Raw genomic sequence first — 18,044 nt, forward strand, 5'->3', positions numbered from 1 at the left:
GTTTGAGTTAACGTTATGGAAATGACCAAAAAAAAAACCAATACAATACACATAAGAACAACGTGACATGTACTTGATAAGAGTGTGTGGTAGAGGCTTGACAGGGGTGCACTTGCCATGAGGCAAGTTGAGACATTTGTCTAAGGTGGCACCCCCTGCTGGACAAAGGGATGGCATCAAAGGCACTGTGCTACCAGTCCACAGAGCAGGAGGAGCTCAGCAAATTTTACTATGATAAACAAGTAAGTAAAGAACATATAGAATTTTTAATTGAAAGTTTCTCATACTGTCTCCTAAAATTTGATTTCTGGTTTGATTATCAAAAAGCTGGGTCAGCTATGGGTGCGAAATCTTAACCCAGTCTAGCAAATATCTTTATTATACTATACAGTGACCAGAAACCTCATCCAGAAAATATCATCTGTATTTACTGGAGGAGGGTTAAGGAAGAAATTTTTAGAATTAATGAAATATATTAATAGTTCAGATAGAAAACCTGAGATTTACACATGAAATAGAAAATCCAACCGGAGGCCCGAGTACCCCTAGTAGTCACCTACAGGGCACAACTGGAGATCCTACTTCACATTGCCAAGGAACTCCAACCGATTCTTCATAAAGAAGAAAATAAATATTCCCAGTCTCCCCTCTCCTTTCCTTTCAGCAACCACTAAACCTGAAACAACTTGTTGTCCGGAGCGCCCTGAGACCCCCATCAGAAAATGGCCCCTCACCCTGCCTGCAAAACAGGTGCAAAACGTATTGGCACATTCACATGGGTGACCATGTACCTGTACCACAATCACAGCAGGTCCATAAGATCAAAGGGACATTTTCCTGCAGGTCTTCCAATGTGGTATACCTTATTATGTGTGAACAGTGTCCAACCACAGGCCTTTATGTAGGAGAAAAAAAGCCAGAGACTTCATCTGTGCTTGAACTCGCACCGATCTGATATCATAAACAGAAGGAAAGATTTTCCATTGGCTGCACATTGCTCCAGAGAGGACCACACTATGGAAGATTTGAGGATTACTGTTTTAATGGGACCTTTTTAAAACCCTGAGGGAAAGGAAAGAATGGGAGTATGAATTGATGCATAGATTTAGCACCTTGCAAAGTGGCCTTAACATTCATGCAGCTTCATGACCTCCTATCTCTGACCTGGAGGCCACAAGCAGATAAGAGCCAGAACTCTCCTGTCAAGCCTCACAGGTTTTTAGTCTGTTTATTAACATCCTGTTGTAAATAAGATGTCTGTGTATATATTATTCTGTTGGTTTAAAGTTTTTTTAGTTTCAACAAAACTTTATAGATCAGGAAGCATAAAGATGCTTTACAATAGAACCAGCGAAACAAATGTCCCTCGCAGGGGGAAGTATAAAACAGTCTCATCAGATACATAGCCAGCTACTGTATCAATTAAAGTGTAAGGGAGAAGTGATGGGGAAGGGGCACTCAGGGGGTGAAAGAGATAAAAGTGTTCCGAATTGAATTACTCAATGGGCTTTTGTTTTTGACCCTTGCTGGCTTATCTCCCAGCAAATCTGCTGGGGTCCCTGGTATTGCAGTCATAGGGATCGGACTATAGGGCAATGCCACCAGATATGGGCCATGTCGTCCCAGGGCACTACAGCCCTGGAAACAAGTATTGGGCAGATGGGGATACATATTAGCAAGTCGGGCAGGTACATAGTAGGCCCAATGTAGTAATCTGAGGGAGGTTTCCATTAGGGAAACCTGTTGACTACCTTTATCTAGGGTTGTGTAGCAGGGTCTCCATCTTGACAAAGAGAACTGGAAGCCCAGGTCGGCCTCCCACTGTTCCATAAAGTGTGACTTGCCGGGGGAGGAGCATTAAAGATAGAATATAACAGGGAGATGTTCCCTTTGCCATACGGATCAATCATACAAGCTGTATGGGAATGCGAGGATGTACCTATAGATATAGAATGTACAAAATGTTATTGTTGAGCCTAAAGACTTCGGAGGGAGGGACCTCATATTTTGCTTTCTTTGCTAGATAGAAATTTGCCCCCGGACGTCTGGTGCCGCACATGGACAATGCCCTTTGCTGCCCACCATCTGAAGTTCCCTTGGTCTAGTCCCAGAGGAACGTCAGGATTTTGGAATAAGGGTAACAACAGGGAAGGGTTGCATTGAAGTTTTTGTTGGAATCTAACAGAGCGCCGCAGTTTTAACCCTTTAGTGATCAAGCTCATTTGCGCCTTGATAACCAAGGCCTCTTTTTCAAAACAAGTGTCACTTTATCCGGTTATAACTTTAGAAGGCTTTAACTTACCCAATTGTTGTTGAGATTGTGTTTGTAGAGCTCCTGAAGTCACGTTCACATGTGACATTTTGGTTGCGATTTGAAGCACAATCCAAAGGCTCCACCTGCGATCGCACGTTGGGGTAAGATTGCATTTCCTTCATGTTCAGTTAAAACACAATGGGACACATTTACTTACCCGGTCCTGTCGCGATCCCTGCTGTGCGGTCCGCGGACCCTTAGTAAAAGAGCCCCATTGTTACCAAAATATTTGATCATGAGTGGAGCCTTTGGATTGCGTTTCCAAACGTAACCAAAATGCCACATGTGAACGTGGCCTCAGGTACCACAAACCTTTATCCCAGAGAATTTGTAAACTTTTTATAATGGGCCTTTTCCATTTTACTTTCTGTTTATTTCTCCCCACTTTAAAAAATCAATAACTTTTTTATTTTCCTGTATACAGAGCTGTGCGAGGGCTTGTTTTTTGCCTAACAAATTGTACTTCCTATTGATTTTATCCAGGGGCAGGACCGAGCAAGCAGATGCCGTTGGCAGACCCGGGGAACATCATTAGGTCCCCGGCTGCGCGGCTGAGAAGACGGCATCCTGCAATTGCATCGCGGGGTGTCGGGAGGAGAAGGAGGGAGCCCCCTCCCTCTGCAGGTATGTAGATCCTGCGGTCAATGTAGTTGAGTAACAGTCCGTGGTTCCGATCCGGACTGTAAGAGCAGGGGCACTGTGCAGACCTTAGGTTAGGCCGATGCAGAAACCCGTTGGCCTAGCTTAATGCCTCTTAGTGACCTACGGAGAAATCTGTATGGGCGGTCACAAAGAGTAAATAATAGTTTATTGGATCATACAAATAGAAGATACTGAGTTTAGATGTAATGTTTAAATATGAGAGAAGGAAGCTTTTCCTGACATTGTGAAATATATGTGCAGAACATATCCTCGGGGAAGGGCAGGAATAATTTGAGCAGGACACACCTGAGTATATGTTGGGAGAACCTCGCAGTTCGGTGAAACCTTGGGTCTGGCACAGACATACTGCCGTGTTGTTTCTGTGTTTGGAGCTTATACAAAGCCTTTTTATCTGGAAAATCTTGTAAGTAAAATTAATAAAGGAACAGTTTTATAGAAGAAGCATCTGTAAGAGCATGTTTTAGAGCAGGAGGAGCTGAACAGATTTTACATAATATTCTATCTGCAAGGAGAATGTTTTAGAGCAGGAGGAGCTGAGCAGATTGTACAGAATTTCCTATCTGCAGGCAGCATGTTACAGAACAGGAGGAGCTGAACAGATAGCTCATAGTGCCCTATGTGTACACAGCATGTTATAGAGCAGGAGAAGCTGAACAGATTGTTCATAGTGTTCTATCTGCAGGCAGCATGTTATAGAGCAGGAAGAGCTGAGCAGATTATACATAGTGTCCTATCTACAAGCAGCAACATATAGAGCAGGAGGAACTGAGCAGATTGAATATTATGTCAAATCTACAGGCAGCAAGTTATAGAGCAGGAGACGCTGAGCAGATTGTACATAGGCAGCATGTTATAGGGAATGGGGAGCTGTACAGATTGTTCATAGTGTCTTATCTGCAGACAGTATGTTATAGAGCAGGAGGAGCTGAGCAGGTTGTACATAGTGTCCTATCTACAAGCAGCAACATGTAGAGCAGGAGGAACTGAGCAGATTGAGTATTATGTCAAATCTATGGGTAGCATGTTATAGAGCCGGAGAAGCTGAGCATATCTAACATAATGTCCTATATGTAGGCAGCAAGTTATAGAGCAGGAGGAGCTGAGCAGATTGTACATAGTGTCCTATATGTAGGCAGCATGTTATAGAGCAGGAGGAGCTGCACATAACTTACATAGGGGCACATTTTCTTACCCGGTCCAGTCGTGATCCAGCAGCGGGTTTTCCGACGCTGATTCGGGTCCGGCCCGGATTCACTAAGGTAGTGCGCCCGATGTCCACCAGGTGTCGCTGCTGCACTGAAGTCTGCTGGAGTTCACCGGAGTTCACTATCCTATCCTGGGTGCAGGTAAGCGCGTGTCAAGCAACCCATTTTTTAAAAAAAATTAGCTTTTTTTCCTAATACGTTGGGTTTTCCGACTGCCACGCCCCCCGATTTCCATCGCATGCATGCCGGCGCCAATGTGCCACAATCCGATCGCGTGCGCCAAAATCAGTAATATTCGGGAAACCCGATGAAAAATCTGCTGGCTGCATGTTATAGAGCAAAAGGAACTGAGCAGATTGTACTGTACATAGTGTCCTATCTGTATGTATATGCAAGAGGAGCGGAGCAGTTTGTACAGACTTAGGGGCTCTTGCTCTACGCTATTTCCTGTTTACCAATAAATTGCTTAACTAGTTTGAGTTGGCTTTACTGAAGTTACAAAAAAACAAAACACATAAGATCAAAATGACAGAGTAAGTCCTCTTTCACACTTGCGTTGCAGATCACGTCAGAGTCTGATCAGGGTGCGATCAGGGTTTGGTCAGTGAAAAACTGTCATTTTCAATCAGTTCAATCAGAGTTTTCAGAGTTTGTTCAGTGTCTCAGGTTTTCCCGCGCATTTTTAAGGCATTTTCAATGCAATTTCAATGCGTTTTTCATGCGCGTGAAAAGGACTCAGGGCTGAGCTCTATCTTTTCTATGGCAATTGATGCGTGAAAAACACATTGCACTTGCATTGGACTTCCATGTGTCTCAGAGTGCGATGCGTTTTTGATGCATCTCCATAGACTTGTATGGTGCGTTTTTTGCGCGCGTGACTTGCAAAAGTAGAGCATGCCGAGAATTGAACGTGCATTAAAAAAAAATGCATCTGTGCTGGTTAAGGTAGGTATAGAATGAAGGAGCTACATTACTTATATACAGCTGTGTCCCGTTTTGATTTTTTTAACCGGCTTGTTTGCATTTGAGTAACAGTAACATTTGCAACAGTAGCATAATCCTATAATGGAACCATGCAAGGTCCTGGCAGAGATGGAGAGAATGGGGCACATTTACTTACCCGCCCGCTGGAGTTCACTGAAAGTACATTGTCCGATGAAATGCACTGTGCGCGATTCACTAAGATCGTGCACCCGATATCCTGCATGTGTCGCTTCCCCGCTCAGGTCCGCCGAAGTTCACCTTCTGCTTCCTGGTGTATGTAAAGGCTTGGGCTTGTGACACAATTTGAATGTTTAAATCCCACGCTCAGTCCGATTCAGTCAGATTGTCCGACGGCCCGTCCCCCAATTTGTGTTCCATGAAAGCCAGCGCAGCTGCGACAGAACCCCTGCTCAGACACCTGTAATTCCGAAAACGGTGAACAGTCCAACGAAAGTGCAATCCGAAACCCTTAGTAAATGAGCCTCATTGTACGCTGCTGTATGGAGAAACCCTTGAAAGCACAGCAGCCATAGATCAACTAAATGGGCCTTTTCTTATATCTGGTCATAACCTGATTAGATAAATCTGATTTAGGAGTACCTCACTCTGGATGTTATTGGTGTTGACAAAGAGCAATGCTACATTTCTGTGTGGATATATGACACAAATCTTTTTTCACTCAACTCACTTTCACACAACTGGCTTTGTCTTCAAAACCTGCATGCGGAAACCTCAACATTAAATCCAAGCTTTAGGCAATCTAGGTTCTTGCAGAGTTTAATTTATCTTTTTTTGGTAGCCATTGAGGGCCTAAGGGTCTCAGGCTTTGTTCATATGTCACATTTCAATTCCATTTTGAACGCTTGGCCGATTGTGAATGTGTTTTGTAGGTAAACAATGAAACAGAACGTGTGAATACAGCCTCAAGGGCGTGAAAAGATACACAACCAAATATTGTATATTCACCCCAGCATACATCGCCTTTTCGACATGTGGACATTGGAAGGGGCCCTGGAAGAAGCCGAGATTGGCGAAACCAAGGGTCGGGCGAACATGTGAGGCTGTGGTCCCATTTGTAATTTTACATGCGCAATTTTAGAAACTGTTTTGCGAGTATAATTTTTATTGATAAATTCCAATTTTAAAGAACATACTGCGCTATCTGTGCGTATTTTTCTTCCAACGTTCTACCATGGTGAATGGTGGAATCGAAGGAGGACAAATCGCACTAAGGATATTCTGAATAGTGGTCTATTCTTGTTGGAGGTTCTTTCTATGCGATGGAGTAGAAATTCATACTATTGGAAGAAAATTTGTGGAACATTTTAGAAAGAGAAATAGTTGGAATATCTAAAGCTCCGGTCAGAGTAAAAAAAAATCTTTTTATCTCTTTTTTTTTACGTTCATTTTGGGACTTTTTGGGTTGGTCCTGGGCCGTTTGCATACTGGCGGCTTACTTTTAAGGCAGGGCCTTTCAATGTTTCACCTCAGGCAGTAGAAAGGTTTGCCCCTGAGGATAGCAGGGCATTTTTATGTCACATACGCTCATAAATGTAGGTTACAATACCTAATTCTATGAAACACACAGAAATTGTGTTTTCCTTAATCCAGAATCAATTTTAAATTCTTGTTTCACAGGGACCATGACAATTCTTCTAAAACACTTCACTCATATTACACCAAGGATCTGCTCAAGATTCATCAGCAAGTCCCAAAACTTGTATGTCCCTCAGAATTTCTCAGATTATGAAGATATACAAAGGAATTATGAAGATATTAGGAGAAATTACAAACCAGAACACTTCAACTTTGCTAGTGACATCTTAGACAAATGGACAGCAGCTGAAAAGGTAATAATCTGTGTCATGACATGTGTGCGATATAATGATGATATAGAAGTTATATATAATAATGATGATGATGATATTTCCCAGGATGGCAGTAAGAAGCCCAGCCCTGCTCTGTGGTGGATAAATGGGGAAGGGAAGGAGGTGAAATGGAGCTTTGATGAGTTGGGATTTCACTCCCGGAAAGTGGCGAATGTTCTCTCTGATGCTTGTGACCTGAAACCAGGAGACAGAGTCATTGTGATTCTTCCTCGGATACCTGAGTGGTGGCTGCTCAATGTAGCATGTATTAGAGCAGGTAAGTAGATGTAAAGTACAAAATCCATGATAATGTAAAAGTGCAAAAGTTCAATACACAATCACAGTTCATGGCCAATACTTAGAAAGTAGATTTATAGAATAAAAGGAAATCACATAGTAAAATCAGCAGAATATAAGAACCTACACAACAGACACAGAAGAAAGAGGATGAGAAAGTAGCATTCCCTACTTCAGTCAAGTAAACTAATCTTCTTTAAGCTTATTATGCCCTGTTAGGGGTTTTTGAAAGGGCTTTAAAAACAAACTATGCAAATGAGTCAAGGTGCTCCAGGCTCTATTAACACCTTTGGAGACTGGAGCCCCTCAGGCTTATTTGCATAACAAGCCTTTTTCTGGAAAAGCATGACAATAAGAATCTAAATGAAGAGCAGACCCTGTCAGAGGGGGCACACACCAGTATGTCAGTGTGCTTGGTTTACAATCCTTCATCCTGATGGTAGATGTCCTTTAAAGAAAATCTAGCATCAAAATCAAGCATACACCAAGGACACTTACTCATAGATCCAGGCACTGTGACTGTGGTAATCAATCCTATTATATGTGTTATCCATGGCCTCCTTTTTAAAATTAACATTTAAATTATGCTAATGAGCCCCAGAGGCTCCGGTGGGTGTTTCCAGAGCATTATCTTTTCACTCGTTGTTATAATGATCATAACAGGACTCCTCACCTTCCTGAACTTGATGCGGCTGCTAGATTACGCAATCTAGCAGGTGGAGGTGGGAGAGAGCAGGGGGAAGTGGGATGTGTTCTGCTCAATGTGAATCTGCATCACTGGGGGTTCTGGAAACACCCACCAGAGCCCTTCAGACTCATTAATATAATTATTAAAGCTGATTTTTAGAAGTAAGGAGGCCATGGAACAAATATAAGCAGATTACCAAAGTCACACTGCCCGTATGTCCCTGGTTTATCATGAGGGATTTTGAAGGTAGATTTCCAGGACAGAGTATGGTCCTGGTTGGTTGGATGACTTTCTGATGTATTTGCGTACTGTCCATTTTCTGGGGAATCCAGTTAATGTAAGGGGCCTCTCTTCTCCAAAAGAAAGTGAACTGTTTCTACTACAAAATGAAGATACGCCAACTTGTCATTACAAAACAAGATACTTTGATCTTTGGACCATAAAACATTTTGGTTAATTGACTAGAAACTTCAAGATAAAATATAAACCAGTTTAACTTGTATTCCGGCTCATGAATATAACATTTAATCCACAGGTTTAGTTTTAATTCCTGGGATAACACAACTTACAGCAAAGGATATACTACACAGGCTACAAAAATCAGAAGCAAAGTGCATCATCAGTAGCCAAGAACTGGCCCCCGCTATAGACTCCATCTCCAGCCAGGCTCCATTACTGAAAACCAAAATGACTGTGACTGGAAAGAGAGAAGGATGGCTGAGCTTTCAGGAGCTCTATAAGTATGGCCCAGTATATTGATTGATATGGTCACCAATAATTTTATATATAATATTTATTATGCTATTTATATTATTTTTAAGGGCAGCTGATGACAACCACACATGTGTTAGGACAAAGAGTACAGACCCGATGAATATTTACTTCACTAGCGGGACTACAGGATTTCCAAAAATGGCGGAACAAAGTCACTGTAGTTTTGGCATTGGACTCACTTTATGTGGAAAGTAAATAAATATGGGGGAAATGAAGCAAATGCAAATGTTCCACTTTACCTGTTTTGCAAGTTATTTCTCCTCAACTCAATCCAATGACCTAAACATAGTCAGGACCCACTATGCATAACAGACACTACAAGAGTAGGAGGATCTTCCCTTTTCTCTGCTTATGGACCTGCACATTTACAGTCACATGACTTGATCTGTGCAGGTCCTAAAGACAAAAAATTAGATTCAGGGGAGATATAATAATATGTATATAATGTTGTGATCTGAAGGCAATTTTTAAAATCATTTTATTCCTACAGATATTGGCTAGACTTAACTCCTTCTGATGTGTTATGGAATACGTCAGACCCTGGTTGGGTAAAGTCTGCATATAGTTCTATATTCAGCCCATGGATTCAGGGTTCATGCGTGTTTGCTCACTACATGCCTCGATTTGACCCAAGCAAAGTCTTGGAGGTAAGTTACTTGATACCATTCATCCCCATCTCCCTCTCTACTATAGGCTTTACAACTTTCCCTTGTACATTACACAACATTTTTAGGCACTGCAGTGTGACTGTGGTAATCTTATATTTGTTATCTATGGCCTCCTTCCTTTTAAAATCAACTGTTAATGAGCCAGAAGTGCTCTAGGAGCATTATCATAGTCCTTGTATATATATTGTCAAAAACGAAAAAACTTATCAAAATAGTGGATTGCTTATTACCTGACTGAGATTTTCTCTATTCACATAGACATTGAGCAAGTACCCGGTCACTGTGTTCTGCGCAGCTCCTACTAGCTATCGCATGCTGGTGTTATATGACCTTAGAAAGTAAGTATCCTGGCGTGAATTTACACAGATATTTCATGAAATTATTTGTATCCACAGGATGTAGAATGGGTTTTCAAGTCCTCTTTGTGAATTGAGCAGTGATTCGTATTCATCCACTATGTGTGGTCGTATGGACCAGGTTCCTCCTCACTGATCCGCAATGGATTTCTTAGCTCCCAACTCTGGGCAAATTCTGGATTTTTTTTAAATCTCATAAACAATCTATTTTTTGTGTTAAAGCTACAAATTTAAGAGTCTACAGCATTGTTTGAGTGGTGGGGAACCTATGAATCCCCAAGTGATGGAGCAATGGAAGGAGAACACAGGGCTGGACATTTACGAAGGTTACGGCCAAACCGAGACTGTAAGTTGTTAGTGGGGAGAACTTGGTGCCACTTTAGAGGAATGGACACGCTCCTAACTACATCCATTATTATCTAGGTCCTGATATGTGGAATGTTTAAAGGAATGAAAATAAAACCTGGCTCCATGGGAAAGGCTGCTCCAAGCTACGATATCCAGGTACCTCCTTCTATACAATAATGAATGATGTATTGTGCAATATCACCGTTCTATAATAGGAATTGTGCTCACACCATAATGTTACTGGGAGGGGTGTTATACAAAAAAAGGTCTACTTGGGACCTCAATAATAAAACATACGGTAACTTTTTTTCAGGTATTTAGATTAAAACAATCACTATCAAATCCATCAAGAAACACTAAGCTGGATTAAAAAAAAAAATCTATAGATCCTCTTATGGAGGATATTTAACTCGCATAAGTACAGCTAAGTACAACACAGAGACAATATGGTGGGTCATAGGGAATAGAATAATCGCCAGTATTTTCTTTATTTGTAATAGTGTTATAACTATAAGTAAGTGGTGTGTAACGGTAGAGACTACTGCGTATATTATAGTTAGGACGGTTTCTCCTTACAAAAATGGAATATTGTAACTTCAACATGTTAAGAGTGATTTTTGCTGATTTTTTTCCACTCATGCACCCGCTTTATAGAATAATGTCATATGGATTTGTCAAGTCATATAATAATATCCCATTAGGGGTCACTGTATTTCCTAATTTGAAGGATAATAGATTATTTTCAGACCATAAACTACAAGTGTCAGTAAAGTGACACTATGGGGGGATTTCTATCACTGCTTCTACACCAGTTTTCTGGTGCAAAAGCAGTGAAAGCGTCTCAAATTCTGGCGTCTCCATCTGGAGGTGGAGGGGATGTAGAGGGGTTTGGCGGTCAGTGGAGGGGGCAGGCAGGGGGCACTCCTGCCCTGTGTATGCGTTCTTTTGAGAAACCAGCTGGTTCTAACGACAAATTATGCCAGGTAAGTCGGCACCCGCCATATACATCAAGAGGCCTAAACCACACCACTTCGCACCACATTTTGGGCAAGGAATTTAGTTTTATGGCTAGTATGACAAAAAGGGACATGGACTAACAAAATGACAAAATATATATGCATAAAATAATGTTGTATCCTTCTAGATAATTGATCCTGATGGCAATATATTACCCCCAAACCAGGAAGGTGATATTGGAATTCGTATAGCACCTGAAAGACCATTTTATCTTTTTTCCCAATACACGGTAAGTCTGCTGTCTTAATGCACATATTTATGGTTCCAAATAAGACCTTAAAAAAAAATTAGGCAATTTAGCATTGAACAGAAGACAGATGGAAAAGAGCCTGACTACTGAATCAGACTACACAGACCTTGTTTGTAGTCTGTTACCATGGGGATAGAGCTGAAACAAAACAAAAAGATATTTAGAAATTAAAACTGAACAATTTTAGTACATTGCAGATTTCTAAGATAATAACTATTTATAACGCACACAGATTGCACAGGGTTTGCCAAATAGGTCCCTGTGCCCAATGGGGCTCACAATCTAATCAACCTACCAGTATGTTTTGGAGTATTGGAGGAAACCGGAGGACGCGGAGGAAACCCACGCAAACACGGAGAGAACATACAAACTCTTTGCAGATGTTGACCCTGGGACTTTTCTTATATGTTTCTATCACTTGTTTATTGTGAGGGCTATTCCTGCAGTTATACCCAACATTTTATTAGTGTAAGCAGAACTGCTAGTCAGTTTTGGCTACAGTGGCACCCTACAATTGTGATTGGGGCAAGGATTGTTGCAATGCCTGATGGAGGGAGCCATATACCTTCAAAACCTTTTAGATGCCTCAGTTGTAAACCACAAGATCTAAGGAGTTAAACATTGAGGATTAGGAGCCTATTAAAAAAATCCTGGAACAATAAAGAATGTCCCCATGTGATTAGATACCTGGTATCAGGGTAAAGCTCTGTGGACAGAATTGAAGGTTACATTCCCTAGTCTGCAGGATGTACACGTCCAGTCTTGGAGAGTGAGGTCCCAACTGCTCTGCTGTATAAAGTCCATCAATAAAGAGCACATTATCAAACATACAATTGAAACAAGATACTTTTACATGGTTTCATGAATCATAACAAACATTTTTTTGTTTTTTTTAAATCGATTAGGATTATCAAGATTATTAAAATTTGCTAAATGCCAGAATACTGAGAGAATGTTTAAAGGGCACCTACCACCACAAATCTACCTATAAAGGTAGATTGGGTGGTAGGTGGATCAATGGGACGTGAGGATAGCCCTTTTAAGGGCTAATCCTCACGTCCCTGCACTTTTTTGATAACTTTAATTTGATATTTATTCAAATTTACTTATGCGGCTACCGGGGCGTGGAGTAGCCGCATATGAGATTACACGAGGCGGCTACTCCACGCCCCGGTAGCCACTTTACCCCTCCTACTCACCCATCTTCGGCGCGCAGCTCCGCGTAGCTGCGCGCCCTCGTCCGGCGATCCTGCCGTCTGCGCATGCGCAGAAGAGCAGGCCCGCGCCTGTTTCGGAGTTGTGACCGCGCAGGCGCGGGCCTGCTCTTCTGCGCATGCGCAGACGGCAGGATCGCCGGCCGAGGGCGCGCAGCTACGCGGAGCTGCGCGCCGAAGATGGGTGAGTAGGAGAGGTAAAGTGGCTACCGGGGCGTGGAGTAGCCGCCTCGTGTAATCTCATATGCGGTTACTCCACGCCCCGGTAGCCGCATAAGTAAATTTGAATAAATATCAAATTAAAGTTATCAAAAAAGTGCAGGGACGTGAGGATTAGCCCTTAAAAGGGCTATCCTCACGTCCCATTGATCCACCTACCACCCAATCTACCTTTATAGGTAGATTTGTGGTGGTAGGTTCCCTTTAAAGCATTTTTGTTTCTATCTGAAAAGTCAAAGGTTCACACTCTGTGACAAGGCACAAGGTATCGTGGTTGAGGGCTGATGTGTGCCACTAAGGTGCCTGGCCTCAGTGAAGTAAGCCGCTAATCTTTGTCAGTAACCTTAAGTTTCTGACCCTTATTTAAAAGTAGTATAGCTGCTTGCTGCAGCTGATCCGGGCCGGCTTTTACTGGAGTAGTCTGAGAGCTGGATGGGATGACTACTCCCATGTATCCAGGCCAGGTGTTGCCTTGCATTTATTAGAAGAGCTGGGAGTGTGTGGCTTCAAGCCACAGTGTTGGTCTAGTGTCTTTCTCCTGCTGTTGTCTCAGGACTGGGTCAGAGATGCTGGAGGACTCTGCTGTAACTTTACAGACTGTATGGTGAGGATAACATGTCAGCTTTTTGCCTGAAGAAAAGTCAGCTTTATGTTATGCCTTCATTTTTCATCCTGCTGAAGAAAGCTGTTTATTTTCATTAGCGACTTTGTTTAAAATAACCTTCCCTTATTGGACATTACTGTTTTGGTGACCTTTGTGACGAAGCATAACCCCCCACAATACATTTAATTAGTATTTGGTGCCATTGCCCTTAAACTGTATGAATTGGGTTTTGGTTCTCCTTCCACAAGCTTCTCACAATAGTTGGTAAGAATTTGGGTCCATTCCTCCTGAGCCATGTTTGTAGACTGCCTTGCTCGCACCATCCTTTTCAGCTCTGCCCATAGATTTTTATTGGTATATTACATTAATAGGGCGATCCAGAGAAAACGGCTGCATCTCAAAGAGGAGACTTTTACCTTACTGGAGACCGAGGCACAAAGGATGAAGAGGGCTACTTCTGGTTTCTTGGAAGATCCGATGACATCATTTCATCTTCTGGGTAATAAGGTTTTGCATTATATACATATTACAGACTGGTGAATGAGGCCTACGGCACTTTCTCAATAAATTTTGGAGCATTTGTCACAGTTTTGTGAGGTTACCAGCCTCACTACAAACCTGATTTAGCAACTTAATTATTTTACTAAATCTGTGAATCTGTATTTCGAAATAAGCGTTATACTTCGGGTCAAAACTATTCAAGGGAATGTACTAGTCCCAACATCATCCTACCAGCGTTGTGTAAGACTTTGTAGACATAGCTCTCTTTTTTTCAGTGAATTATCATTTTAGAGAAAATGTAGTTTTTGTCTTTATACAAATGAGCTTCTCGGTGCTTCAGGGGTGGAGTCATGTCACTGGTGTATTTTCTTCTGTCAATCAAGCAGTAGAGCCGGTTGGTGATTGGTAGTGTAGAAAGAGGTGACTCAGGCAAAAAGGTGACTCTTCCTAGCTCATTTTATAGAAAAGAATTTTTTTTTAAAAAATGTTAAAAATAAAAGAGGGGATGATAGAAAGGATCATACATTCCCTACCGGGGTCTCAGTCTCCTCGATGGATTCTCCCTCTCCCCCTCACAGCTCACCACTGCAGGCTCCCTCTTGCTGTCATGTGCATTGAGCTTGCAGGGGAGCGAGCTGGATGAATGTAGAGGAAACACAGACTGCAGCAGCTGCAGGGACTCACCACACGCTGCTGGCAAGGAGCCAGGTAATGTGAAATAAAGTTTTATAAAGTACTGAAATTATTCAGAATGCTGACAAAGGCTATTTGAACCTGTCACTAGCTTAAAATGACATTCCTGCTGACAAGTTTGCTTTACAGATTTTACCCCTTTAAACTACAAGCCCTCGCAGGTAGAGTAAGAAATGTCCTTTGTAGAATTTCCTCTCCTATGAGAATTTCCTCTTTGTCAAGTGAAAATGAAAGAAGTCAAGGTTAAAGGCTGCAGGGGAAGTGTCACTTCAGATGCCAGTATCCTAAGTGTCATATTAAAGAACGTATCATCTTTCAGATCAGTTCTGTGAGCTACAAAAGCAGAGATAAATATTTAAAAAGGTGGGGAATGGAATTCTAACTGCGGATCCAGTTTTAAGATACAACAAAAATTCGCTATACAAGTAAATTTCTGGACCATAGAGCCACGCTTCTGCAATATTAAAGGTCTGTAAAGTTCTCCTACAACATAGATGATTTTCCTATGTCTTTCTTAGATATCGAATTGGACCCTTTGAAATAGAGAGCGCCCTGATAGAGCACCCTGCCGTTATAGAGTCTGCAGCGGTCAGCAGTCCGGACCCAATCCGAGGAGAGGTAACCTTAAACGGAGTCTGGTGCACGTGTATAATACCTTCTCTTCTATGTTCTTCTCTATCCCTTGTGCTGTAAATGTGTCACAGATTTTGTCACATCTAAAATATTTCAATAGTAGAAGATGTGAAGGAGACTATACAGCTTTCAGGCGCTGTGCGGGGACCAGTGTTGCAATGTGGTAACCTGAGTGCCAATCTCTCTATTTTCATAATATTTTAAAGGAAATCTACCGTGAAAATTAAGAATGGATAAACGAGGGACACTTACTCATAGATCCAGGCACTGTGACTGTGGTAATATGCTATATATTTGTTATCTATGGCCTCCTTCCTTTGAAAATCAACTATTCAATTATGCTATTGTGCTAGGGCTCTGGGCACGTTACAGAAGCCGTAGCAGCATGTCTCAGTGTCACCCTCCCCCTGCACGAATTGTAATCTTAGGAGCAGTGATAACACAGTGGGAGGGGGAAGTGCTCCTGCTCAGTGCAGTAGCCTGGGCACCTGCAGCATGGAGGGGTCCTGGTAACACCCCACCCCAGAGCCCCTCAGGCTTATTAGCATAATTTTAAAAGTTTATTTCAGAACGAATTAGGCCATGGATAACAAATATAAAAGGATTACCACAGTTACGGTGCCTGGAGTAAGTGTCCCTTGTTTATCATGCTTGATTTTGCTGGTAGATTTTCCTTAAAAACTCTTGTAGGGGACGTAGAGTCCTAAAATGACTAGGCTGCATGTATGTAAGTGACTTCCATACACATCATTTGTCATGTGTTTATTTACAGGTGGTAAAAGCCTTTGTGGTCCTGTCCCCCACATACACTGGACACGACCAGGAGGCGCTGACTAAAGAACTACAAGAACATGTCAAGAAAGTCACAGCCCCTTACAAGTACCCGAGAAAGGTAATAGATAGGAATAAGCAATTTAAAAAAAAAAAAAAAAAAAACTGTCAATGATCCCTGTCAGAGGAAGCACAGAAAAAAAATGCAGGTTTGGGACTCTGGTGCTTATACGGAGGATACAAAGAGGCAGGGATCCAGCTTCCAGGGTATTCCAGTTATAACAGCATGAATATATTAGTTTTATAAATCATTAATCCCAATGGAGATTGTATAAGGATGACAGACAATAATAGCCTCCCCCTAAGCGTTTCGGACATTCAAACTTCCTAGTTCTCTGTACTACGAATAAGGATATTAATGTCTGAAATGCATGGGGGAGGTTATGATTGTCTGTCATCCTTATAGCCTCTATGTTGGGATTAATAATTTTAAATATTACCAATATATTCATCTTGTTTTAGCTGGATTACCTTAGAAGCTGGATCACTGCCTCTTTGTATTCTCAGGTACGGATCGTAAACAGTTATCAACTTTTCAACAAGCTTTGCTGAAATACAAGTGAATATAAAACTTGCCATGTATCAGAGAAAGATACTTCTTTCCCTCCTCCCCTTCGCTCTTCCAATATGTCCGAGCGCTGCACCCTTATGACAATACTTGTGATATAAAATAGAGAGTGATATTGTCTCTGTGGAGAGGAAGTATGTAAAAAAAAATTAGCCACAGAGAAAAAAAAAATCTCTGCAGCAAAAAAATAAGTTGTCATCTTACCCCAAGTGCTTTATCACTTCTTCTCTAAAATGTTCTATAAGGGGATATGAAAGCTTTTAAATGTCAGAGAACCAGGTTTTCCTGAGCAGTGAATAGCAGACATCATGGCGGTGGAGAGTTTCCGAGACAACACCAGATTAGAAATAAAAGCTACAGAAGGGGAAAACTGCTAAGAAATGCATAATGGTTATTTATAGCGTTAATCATCATCTACACACACTAGGGCACATTTACTTACATTCCCACTGGGGTTTACAGAAAGTTAATTGTCGGATGATAATGCACTGTGTCGCGATTCACTAAGATCATGCGCCCGATATCCAGCATGCGTCACTTCCTCACTCAGGTCCGCTGGAGTTCACCATCTCTTAAGTTGAGCATCTAAGTGCTCAGTCCGAATCAGTTGAATCGTCCGACGGCCCGCCCCCCAACTTGCGCCGCATGGAAGCCAGCGGAGCTGCGCCAAAAAACAATTGTGTGCGACACAATCCCAGGGCAGACACCTGTTAAATACCTGTCCAAGCTGTGCAATCCATGAAAAAGGCGCACAATCCTTCAAAAGTGCGCTCCGCGACCCTTAGTAAATGAGCCCCACTGTATTACTGGTTTATACTTATTGTATGTTGAAAGGTTAGGGGTACTTTTAGAGCTCAACCAACTTCACACAAGAATCTGCTGGAACGTTTAGTGACAATCTTTTCATTCACAATATTAATAGATTGAATTTGTGGAAGAACTGCCAAAGACAGTCAGCGGGAAGATCCGGAGGAATGAACTGAGAAACAGGGAATGGAGGAACGTCTGACGATAACAAGGACAAGTAGGAGACATAGTGGGGCAGATTTATCAAGCTGTCTGAAAGTCAGAATATTCCTAGTTGCCCATGTCAACCAATTACAGCTCAGCTTTCATTTTATCAGTGCTCATGAATATTTTAAAGGGGAGCTTTGATTGGTTGCCATGAGCAATTAGGAATATTCTGACTCTCAGACAGCTTGATAAATCTGCCCCAGTATGTGTGATCTTTGCACCACATGTATGTATATATTCTCGATAACTTCGTTAGGACAAATTTGGGCAAATTATACGATGTTACTACTGCAATTTATAAAGACTTCCACCCTATTAGAACCCAACACCGGTCA

The 18,044-nt window shown here is 41.8% G+C and overlaps 1 protein-coding gene across 2 annotated transcripts; it reads left to right on the forward strand.

Moving 5' to 3' along the window:
- Positions 1 to 3,262: 3,262 nt before the first annotated feature.
- On the forward strand, positions 3,263 to 17,751 carry LOC140075064 (acyl-coenzyme A synthetase ACSM3, mitochondrial-like). Of its 2 annotated transcripts, XM_072120536.1 has the most exons (15): positions 3,263 to 3,380; positions 4,179 to 4,323; positions 6,805 to 7,016; positions 7,101 to 7,311; positions 8,555 to 8,759; positions 8,841 to 8,984; positions 9,284 to 9,440; positions 9,720 to 9,799; positions 10,040 to 10,163; positions 10,241 to 10,321; positions 11,310 to 11,411; positions 13,841 to 13,968; positions 15,182 to 15,281; positions 16,069 to 16,188; positions 17,618 to 17,751. In XM_072120536.1, the coding sequence occupies exons 3-15, from the start codon at positions 6,810 to 6,812 to the stop codon at positions 17,702 to 17,704; spliced, it is 1,746 nt and encodes a 581-aa protein (XP_071976637.1). In that variant the 5' UTR covers positions 3,263 to 3,380; positions 4,179 to 4,323; positions 6,805 to 6,809; the 3' UTR covers positions 17,705 to 17,751. The 2 variants fall into 2 exon arrangements, with proteins under 2 accessions (XP_071976637.1, XP_071976636.1); XM_072120535.1 differs by lacking the exon at positions 4,179 to 4,323 and having other exon boundaries at positions 3,276 to 3,380.
- The last annotated feature ends 293 nt before the right edge of the window (positions 17,752 to 18,044 follow it).

The sequence above is a fragment of the Engystomops pustulosus genome, chromosome 8 (assembly GCF_040894005.1).
Source record: "Engystomops pustulosus chromosome 8, aEngPut4.maternal, whole genome shotgun sequence".
Lineage (NCBI taxonomy): Eukaryota > Metazoa > Chordata > Amphibia > Anura > Leptodactylidae > Engystomops > Engystomops pustulosus.

What these genes read in the sequence shown, in the direction of transcription:
- LOC140075064 (XM_072120536.1), top strand. Translation starts at nt 6,810, where the DNA reads ATGACAATTCTTCTAAAACACTTCACTCATATTACACCAAGGATCTGC. An exon ending in AATGGACAGCAGCTGAAAAG is followed by an intron (nt 7,017 to 7,100) that starts GTAATAATCTGT and finishes GATATTTCCCAG; the next exon opens with GATGGCAGTAAGAAGCCCAG. An exon ending in ATCTTTTTTCCCAATACACG is followed by an intron (nt 11,412 to 13,840) that starts GTAAGTCTGCTG and finishes TTACATTAATAG; the next exon opens with GGCGATCCAGAGAAAACGGC.